The sequence below is a fragment of the Olea europaea genome, chromosome 19, assembly GCF_002742605.1.
Source record: "Olea europaea var. sylvestris chromosome 19, O_europaea_v1, whole genome shotgun sequence".
NCBI classification, from domain to species: domain Eukaryota; kingdom Viridiplantae; phylum Streptophyta; class Magnoliopsida; order Lamiales; family Oleaceae; genus Olea; species Olea europaea.
In genome coordinates, this window is record NC_036255.1 from 6,637,140 (window position 1) to 6,647,762 (window position 10,623).

Genomic DNA, 10,623 nt, shown 5'->3' on the forward strand with positions numbered 1-10,623 from the left:
AATGATGTATTGAACCATGGATTAAGGGATTAAACACCTAAGTCATTTATTCAGCTTATGCATATGAATCTACCTGTTCTTGTACGATGCTAAACTTAATTGTTGTGCATAAATAGTGCCATGCTTCATATGGATAAGTAGAAAATTTAACTTAAGCACATTATTCACTCACAATCCATAAATTAATACATGCTCTCAAATGCATTCATTCTAGCCAACAAGACTATCAAACTTACACAATGATGCATAAAAAAGAATTCTTTTCACACAAAAAACATGAAATGAAATCATATCACACAACACAAAATACTAAACTACTGATAACAACAATTAACAATTGATGATTCACCCCCAAATTTAAAATATACAATGTCCCCAACATAAAAATAAATACAAATGAGGGTTAGGACTTTCAATTGGTGTCACTGTTATCACTTTGGTGAGATGGGTTCAAGGAGTCTGGATGATATGAAATGTTGCCTGTCAAGAGAATGTCATGTGAGGATATGCAGATGCAGTGGCCAAGAATGAGAAGAATTCATTTTGATATTGATATTCCATATGCATTGAGTTCTGTAATTACTGATATTGATCGTTCATTAATGCCTGCAATTGATTAAGTTGATGTTGGATACAATCATGTCTCGATTTACGCCTCAATTCTAAGTCATCCTGCCTCTGTGTGAGCTACAACTGCATAGCCTCAATCTAACTAAAAATGTCCTTATTTGACTCACTGACAAATGAAGGTTGACAGGAGAGGGATGGCTATATCTCTGTTTTCTAGGCTGAGACACTTGCGAATAGTTGCTTGTTAGTGAATTGTCAAATAATCTTCTTAATTGCTATTACTTTATATGAACTACCTCCTATGCTGAGGGATGTCACAATTCTTCTTTCTCTACATAAAGCATTTATCAGTGAAGGGCAACCCAAACCTATAGTTCTAGAACCTTTAAGAATGTGTAGAAAATTGGTCTGAATAATCGTGTCCATATCAATACTGAGATCCCTTTGAATGGTATAGTTCAATAATGTCCGATTTTTAGTTACTTTGCTAAAATTGCTGCTAGGCAAAAAATTTGCATATATGAAATAATGCTATGCTTTGCATTTAGCATACATGCCAGGGGTCAAAAAATTAGTGACATCGGTGCTTGATCGTTTCCATGAAATGTCCAGATTGGCCAACTCTCGAATTATGACCTTCGAGTCTACTGTCCCATCTTTACGCAGTTTCGATAAATCACCATCAATATCTAGCAATCTATAGAACCTATTGATTGAGGTTCTGTTAAAATGAATTCACTTGCCCTGCACATAAACTTTTAAATCCCTATGGTTCTCAGCATTAGCGTAAAATTTTCGCACCACTGGTATCAACCTCAGTTGCGATTATTGTGTAAACAACTCTCAATTTTGACCCTCAAATCAGCTCCCTTATATAAAGTTCAAGATTATCAAAACTCCTTTTTGGAATACAACTCTTGTGAACTACTATTTCTTGATATCTTTTCTCTGCTTCGGTACTCATAAATTAACTATTGTCAAAAGAGTTGGAAAAAGAGGCAGATGATTTAATTTCTTTTTAGGTGGCATGTGGAGCCCCAAAAAACAACAATTTCAATCAATTTCAACCACCACAAGCAAACCCAAAATTTTTCTTAATAAGTCATTACAAACTCCAGTCAATATGACGAACTCCTCAACGTCACATTATCAACCACAGTTCAATTCACCATCCTCTACTCAACCCCATAATAATGTTGTTCATTCCTTAATAATGTTATAGCAAGTAATCAAAATTATCAAAATATGACACTAAAGGAATTTAAGTTCTCTTAGGAATTTCAACAAACACCTCGTAGTCCCTTCATAATTCAAACATAGAATTCTCCCAAACTTTCTCTAAAACTAGCCCCTTTATAAATTCAACATCTTAAAATGTAAAACCATCACAATGTACCAAAATCTAAAAGAACTTCTTGTACTTCATCCAACCACCAAGTGTATTATAATATAAATTATCAAAAAAAATGCCCAAGAAAAGTTTAGATACTTACTATTCCTTGTATAGAAAGCTCACTAAGTTGAAGGTATTGGAAGTGAATCTTGGAGCTTATAGGTGTAATTTGAGTTTTGAGTAGAACTTGATATGTTGGAAGGAAAGAGGAGAGAGATTTGATTTTGAGGTGTGAGATATATTAAATTAATATGTTTGAGATGATGAGTTTGTGATATCTATAGTAGATTTGCATGTATAATAGATGAATGGAAGAATAAGGGAAATAAGGTTTGAGAGAGAATTGGGGATGATGGTGTTTATGATCGCAGTAATTAGTATATGTATCTCTACTCATTCTACCAATTTACCAAATTTTACTATATGGTCTAATCCCTAAACTCATCTCTCGATTTGTAAAAGATACACAGAATCATTAAATTATTGATCAATTAATTCAATGCATTAAACTCATAGTAAAATTAACACATGAAAGAATAAAGAACAAGAATCTTGAATAAATTATGTAAAGAGTCCCAAGTAGATAATATTATTCGCCATAACAAGAATTTTAGCTATTCATAATAGAGGGAAAAAAATAAAATAAAAATAGTGGAGTCCATTACCGAGTTTTGAATTAGATGTGGAGGAGTGGATGAATCTTACACCAAGTTCTTCTCGTTCCAAATCTTGATTTCCAATCCTTAAATTGTTATTTTTCTTCTCTTGAATTTGCTCTCTAATTCTTGAATTGCGTTCTTGCCTTCCAATGTGTGGAATCCCCCATTTCAAAGTGTGAAAAAATTGTATTTATATGTGTCTCCACGTTTGTGTCGAATAGGGCTTTTATGAATTTCAAAATGGGCAAAAAATGCACTCTAGACGCACGCAGGCGGCCCTACGGCGCCACCTTTCGTGTATGAAATCAGACTACAATTCCTTCAGTATTTTTATCTTAACTTTTTCTCCCAATAACTGATTGAAGCGATTCAAGATGCGTTGAAAAGTTAACTCAAATACTACAACTTTGTTTCAGGTATCATTTTCAAATTTGATAATTTTCTATGCCAAAATCGAGTCTTAATATGAGATTGAAAATACCGCATAACTTTTTTCGATTCGAACTTGATATGTGATATTCCAATCGAATCTCAAATGGTAAGTGGCATGCTTTTTCAAACACTATTTGATATGATGACATTCCAATAGACATCTTCTAAGTGGTGCTATAGGCCCATAAAGTGTCGTCCAATTTCTTGGACCAATCTTTTTAACATGTATTCATTGTGAGTTCCAAAATTCTTTTCAATTGTTTGTTAGAAGTTTCAACATGTTTACTTGTCTGAGGGTGATAAGGTGTGACAATTCAATGTTGTATCCTATACCTAGGAAGCATTGTCTTGAATAGCCGGTTGCAGAAGTAAGTTTCATCACCACTTATTATAGCTCTAGGTGACCCATAGTGGTTGAAAATATGTTTCTTTATAAAGCCTACCACCACTACCTTTGGATCGTTAGAAGGCAAGGCCTTGACTTCTACACATTTTGATATGTAATTCGCCACTATTAAGATGTATCGATTGTTATAGGACAATGAAAAACTTCCTATAAAATCAATACCCCATAAATCAAAGATTTCTACCTCTAGAATATTGTTTAATGGCGTCTAATGACGGGTTGATATGTTACCTATTCTTCTGATCTGTTCGTACAAGTTTGGATGATCCCAATAATAATATTTAGCTTCATGAAAAAGTGTAGTAAATGAAAGAGAGTGCTCCATTTCTAAATAATATAAGTGAGGTTAGTGATCTTGGTGTGTATAAAAAATTGTGTAAAATTTTATCTTATCAATAAAAATTACTTTCTTTTGGTGTTTAAACTCTTCAAGTGGTATCAGAGCAAGACGATCAAGGAAAATTTTTTGAGCTTCTAGTAAACTGCACAAAAAGAGAATGTGAACCTTTTATAAAGCTTGCTTGATTACGAGGAGGTAAGTCAAGTCATGATAGGCGACCTACAAGTGGTAGGCGGAGTAAAGAAGCTCAATAATCAGAATGACACTACATGACAAACTTGCATAGAGTCGTGTCTCCAAAAGCAAGACCTGTGGGAGGTAGTTGGCGGAAGTGATGTAATGCCGCCGGAAGAGGCCGGAGCTTTGAATAAATGGAGAATCAAAACGGGCAAGGCTTTGTTTGTTATAAAGACAACAATCGAAGAAGAGTTGTTAGAGCACATAAAAGACAAGACTACACCAAAAGATGCATGAGACTCACTATTCTCGAGAAAAAATGACTTGAGGTTGCAATTGTTGGAGAAAGAGTTGCTCTCGATTACCCAAGGAGAATTAATACTAAGTCAATATTTTAATAAAGTTAAATATCTTTAACGTTAAATTTTGAGTTGGATGCTTCAAGTAAGATTTCAGAGTCTCGAATGAGAAGAATAATTATACATGGATTGAGACCTGAATTTAGAAGTTTCATTGTCGAAATACAAGGTTGGCCCGAGCAACCTTCATTAGTTAATCTTGAAAATTTGTTAGCTGACCAAGAAGCGTTAACTAGAAAAATGTTAGGAGTCTTGATAAAGAAAGAAGATGAAAAATCATTATTTAGCTACAAAAGAATAGGTCAATTTCATCAGCAAAATTATAAAGAATTAAAAGAAGGTAAATTTGAAGGACGAATTGAAGGAAGTTACCAGACAGGAGGAGCTCAACAAAGTCGTGAAAAGAGAGGCCAGCCGTCTAAGAAATTTCAAAGAAATAATGACTTGTCTTTTGTATGTGGCAAACGAGGCCATTATGCTAGAGATTGTTGGTTAAAAAAGGAGTTAGTAGAAGGCAATGTAACAACATCTAATGAACAAGAAAAATATAATAGTGAATAAGAATGAGATGCTGAGGCAACCACAGTAACAATTGAGCAGATTCGAGAGAAGAAATTAAACTCAAGCGTAAAGGATTAATCAGCGTTGGTGGTAGTCTTGCCTGAGCAAATAAATTACGAAAATGATTGAACTAAAGAATCAAGACAAGATAATTGGAATGATGACTCAGAAGATGACACCGTGGTTAATAAAGAGTCATCTTGGGAGACTCCGCAGGGGGAGGATCTATTAGAATTAGAAGAAATGTTGGAAGAAACACAGACACAGCAAAGGGTGGATCTACTAGATCAGACACCACAGAAGGTGAAGTAGACACCGAAGAGGGTGTATTTCTAGGTTTAAAGGAAATGGATGACAAACTGCAATAGGAAATCATGAAAGCACAACGAAGCCCTGGAAAAACTAAAGATTTACGAATGCTAAGTAATCAAGAAGAGTTTATTAGAGCAACACGGAGTACGGAGGATCAAAGGAGTCAACAAGATATTAAGGTACGTATAAATTTACAACCACAAATAAAAAAATCTGGTGGACATGAGAAAGCAAGTATCAAGTACGCAACTTTCGAAGAAGACGAGAGTGCGAAAAAGTGAGACATATTTAAAGTCATGGATGCGTTGAGTAAAGGATCAAAAGCTTCAAAAGTCATCAAACTTCAAACACGTCTAGACGAGAAGAAGATGAAAAAAGTTAAAATAAAAGGTCGATGTTGAAGGGGAGAATTCAAAAAATCATTACCGACTTTGGCATGAATTTTCTAGATTCATCTAGGATTCACCAACTTTATTATCCCTTCTCAACCATAGAAAAATCTAGAGAATACATTGAAGATATTGCCCATCACCATTCTAGATTTCTCTAGGAAAATGACTTATAATCAGTTAATGGAATTATCTAGAATAATCAACTTTTGTGTAGAAGAATTGTCACCACCAACTTACCTCTATAAATAGGGGATGCATGGTGAAAAGAGTGAAGAGAGTGAGAGCAAATAAAATAAGTAGAGAAAGAGAGTGAAAAGAGACTGTAGCAAGTGAAAGAGAGCGCTCCATTTCTAAATAATATAAATGAGGTTAGAGATCTTGGTGTGTATAAAAAATTGTGTAAAATTTTATCTTATCAATAAAAGTTACTTTCTTTTGGTGTTTAAATTCTTCAAGGTTTGGATCCAAATAGCCACTAGATAAGTAGTTGACAATATCTATATACCACAGTGTTTTCTTCAGCTGCACTGATTGTTCATCATTGATATCCACCCCATCTCATTCTTTCAATTGTTCTAGCCTCAATATATGATCTGTACCTGATTTTCTGTTCTCTTTTCTACCATGAATTTTAATATCAAACTCCTATAGTAACAGAACCCATCGAATCAACTTGAGTTTGGCTTCCTTTTTCTCGAACGAATATTTTAAAGCTGGATGGTCTGTATAAACCATCACCTTTGAACTAATTAGATATGAGTGAAATTAATCAAAGGCCAACACTACTACTAGCATTTCCTTTTCAATTTAAGCATTTGTTAAAGTTTTGCTGGGATAATAGATGACATGCAATGTCTTTCCTTTTAATTGTCCTAAAATTGCTCCTATCATATAATCATTGGCATCACACATGAGCCGAAAGATACCACTATAACTGGTGTAGATGTTAACTTTTCTTTGAAAGTGTTATAAAGGCATTTAAACACTCATTAGAAAAGTAAAATGGCAAATCTTTCTCCATAGGCTGCTCAGAGGTTTTGTGATTTTTGAGAAGTCTTAAATAAATCTTTTATAGAACCCTACATGCCCCAAAAAGCTACTGATCCCCATAACTGAATTTGATGGTTGCAGTTTTTCAATCACCTGTATTTTGTCTTTATCAACATCAATCCCTTGTGAAGATTACTTATGTCCCAGCACTATTCCTTCTTTCACCATAAAATGACTTCTCCCAATTAAGACCACATTCCTTTCTTTGTACCTTTGTAATACTAGAGATATATATTCCAAACAGTCATCAAAAGAATCTCCAAAGATAGAAAAGTCATCCATAAGTACCTAAAATTTATTTTTCTACCATGTCAAAAAATATGGTCATCATACATTGCTGAAAAATTGTAGGTGCATTGCATAGACCAAAAGCATTCTCCTGAAGGCAAAAGTATTGTATAGACATGTGAATGTTGTTTTCTCTTAATCTTCTGGAGAAATAACTATTTGATTGTACCATGAATATCTGTTTAGAAAGCAGTAATGAGAATGACCTACTAACTTTTCCAACATTTGATTAATGAAGGACAATGGAAAGTGATATTCTCTTGTGGCATTATTCAGCTTTATGTAATTGATATACACTATCTACCCAGTTACTACTGTGTTGGTATCAGCTCATTGTTCATATTCTTTTCTATGTAATTCCACATTTCTTAGGCACCACATATAGTGGACTTACCCAAAAACTATCTAAGATGGGATAGATAATCCTCACATCTTACAATTTCAGCACTTCTTTTTTCACTAATTCCTTCAAAGTTGAAGTTAATCTGTAGTGACCTCCCACTAATGTATTTGACACGTCCTCCATTAAGATTTTGTGCATGCAAAGAGTAGATTGGTTCCTCTAATGTCAACTATGGTCCATCCAATTGCAATTTTGTGCTTCTTTAGTACCTCCAATAAATTTTTTCTCCTCCATTCTTGATTATTGGAAATGAAACATATTCTTTGAAATAAGTATGGTGTAGATGTGATGACAAAGGGCTTTAACTTAAGAATTGGGGTCTTCTCTATTGAGGGTATCATTGGTGATGGATTGGTAGCAAGAGACTCATAATGCTAATATCTCCTCCCTAGAGGTTGTTTAGCTAAATATACAGCGCATTCTTTTCTTTTTCACATTCTTTGATTCTGACTGTACAATATCCATTTCACATAGGATTGTTGGATGTTCTATCTCAAACGTATCAACTACAAGTTCCTTAAGAACATTTATTTGACAACAAGTATCTGAAGTCAATGGGTTTTCTTTGCATTGGACACATTGGATATAACTGCAAATTTGATAATCTCTTGATTAGGAGGTTTATTTATTTATTTTTTATTTTTTAAGTAGAGTATTTTTTAATAGTTAAATGAAAGGGTATCAATATGTTAACAATTTTGAAATGCTGGTAACTAAAATGTTGGAATCTCCATTTAAACTGATTAATTGATAGGCATATCTTCCAAAAACAAGAATTCATCATTAACCAAAAAAAAAAAAAAAGGCTTTTCTCTGCAATAGGAATTTATATAAATAAATTTAATGTTCCATTATCAGCATCCCTAACTTATCCTTGCTGATGAACTCCGAATAAAGAATGGTTACATAACCTCTAAAACTTCAATGTCTCGTCCATTAGGATGGACCGTACAAGATTGAACAATATTAATGGAGAAAAACTAAAATTGTCGACTCTGACTAGACTATTAGTTAACGAAGCATATTGGTTGGAGATCAATGGAGTTCCAAAGTGACAATTCACTCTCATGATCAGTCGAATTCTCCTTCCCGTCCTTAGTTTTGTAGCCTTCATCTTTCGTTTTCATCGTTTCTTGATTTGCTTTACAGGCATTTCGAAGTCTGCTCAATTGATCAGATCTCTCATGTTGTAAAGCATTCTCTGATTTCAGCTTCAACTTTAGGCATTCAGTTATCCCATTGAATGCATAAAGAGAAGCCGAAAACTTCCTCTCGTAGTTCCTTTTCATCGTCTCATTAAGCATCATTGGTTCGTTTTCATAACCCTCCAATGAAATCTCCTCAGCAATCTCAAAGGGGGAAAAGTTAAATGATCCTATTTCATCAATGAATTGGAAATCCTCAACCTCAAGACTCAGGTTTTCTTCATTGTGAATTTCTTCTTCTAATTCTATGTTATCGTCTCCAATCGAGCAGTACTGATCATTAGTCTGCTGGAGTAAGGTGCTCGAGTTTTTCTCCAAATTGTCAGTTTCTGTTATGCAGGATTCAAAACTTGATGAGCATGTATAATCAGTACTAGTGATCATACTATCATCAATGGGATGATCATTCAGAAAATCAGTGAATTGGGAAGCTGAAAAATCAGCTATTTCTTCGTCTCTATACTCCTCAGGCTGCTGTTTTGGTTGTTCATCACGATCACGAGCCTGATCATCAGCCAGGAAAGGAGAAACCGATGAAGAAGCTAACGCGTTATTTCTAGACTTTAGCCTGCTAAGAAGCAGCTTAGTGATTTTCGATGGCAATGCCGGAGTAGATGAAGGTGACGGAGAAATAGGCCAAAAATTTGTACGCGTATTTGCTCCACGGAGTAAACAAGCAGCCTCATCATAGGCTCTTGCAGCCTCCTCCGCCGTGTCAAAGGTGCCTAACCACACCCTTATCTTTTGAATGGTGTCTTTTATCTCCGCCACCCACCGCCCTGATGGTCTTTGTCTAACACCAACAAATCGCTTTCGGGCTCGACGGATTCCGCCTGAGGCTGCTGTCTGCTTCACCATCTCATCCCAGGCAACATTCCCATGATCATCACAAGTTTTCTCATCAAATGCACAAGAAGTTCTCTTCCTGGCCATTTTGTTTTTATTTTTTACGGGCTTATTATTGTTTTTCTCACTTGTGTTGAGTTGATATGAGAATGCTTATATTTATATGCAGGGAATTGGAAGGACCTTAAAGAAGTATAGTCTCTTCTAGCTTGTTTTGGCTCTTTTGTTTTTAATATCAGACATATGGAATATCTTCAGCATGAGAGGAGTTGTGGGGATAAAATAATCAAGTCCATGGATTTATGTATCCCTGTTTATTTTAGATAAAAATCAAACTTTTAGTAAATATTGATAAAAATTGATGAAATATATTTTTAAAATGTCGATAAAAGTTAGAATCATGCTATCTAGAACCAGATCATATGCTCTATTAGACGGGTCATAATTCCTTATATTTAATTAAACATGTAATTTAATATTACTTGCGCTGCACATAGACTTGTTTTAAATAACACTACTATATAAAAGTTGTGATTCTCATAAAATGAATAACTAAAATTAATTATTGATTTTAACTTAAATTTTTATACATACTTTTTAGCTAAACAGAACAATGCCTTGTGCTTTTTCATCTAATCAAATACTCAAGTTTCTTTCTTCCTCTTCTATATGACTACTTATTTTAAGGATATATTTAGCAATTGTTTGATTCTCATTATTTTCAAAATACAATTTTCTCTTTCTTCTTCTTCTTCTCAATCACACGTTCTTTAATAAAATAATATTACACGCAAATTCGATTTTTTTTTAATTTTTTAACAACACATTTTTCATCAATTTACTATTACAAAATGTATTCTATGCAAAAAAAAAAAAAAAAAGGTGGCACACACATGCTTTTATTTTCTTGCTCATTATGTGATTGTTTAAGAAATCCAGGTTCAGAGGAATGAGAAATTGAAGATGATATATTGCGCTCAATAACAATACAAATTTTGTTAGGTAAGAATTAGATTTACGATATTTTATGATGTCGAGCTTTACATTTCAAAAGACAAAAATGAACGTGTTGATTGTGTAAGATAAGACATGAGAATATACGTGCAACAAAATAGTAATTGCACCGATCGATGATAAATTGATGGAATGATGACTTTAGTCGATATATATTCTCAAAGAGCTAAAAAGACTCTTGTTCATAAAAATAATGTAACAATTAGAACATATTTG

At 33.9% G+C, this 10,623-nt stretch overlaps 1 protein-coding gene across 1 annotated transcript; it reads right to left on the minus strand.

Moving 5' to 3' along the window:
* Positions 1-8,349: 8,349 nt before the first annotated feature.
* LOC111368274 (ethylene-responsive transcription factor ERF013-like) lies at positions 8,350-9,480 on the minus strand. The gene has a single exon (XM_022989513.1). It carries the CDS (start codon positions 9,478-9,480, stop codon positions 8,350-8,352), a length of 1,131 nt encoding a protein of 376 aa, XP_022845281.1.
* Between the last annotated feature and the right edge of the window lie 1,143 nt (positions 9,481-10,623).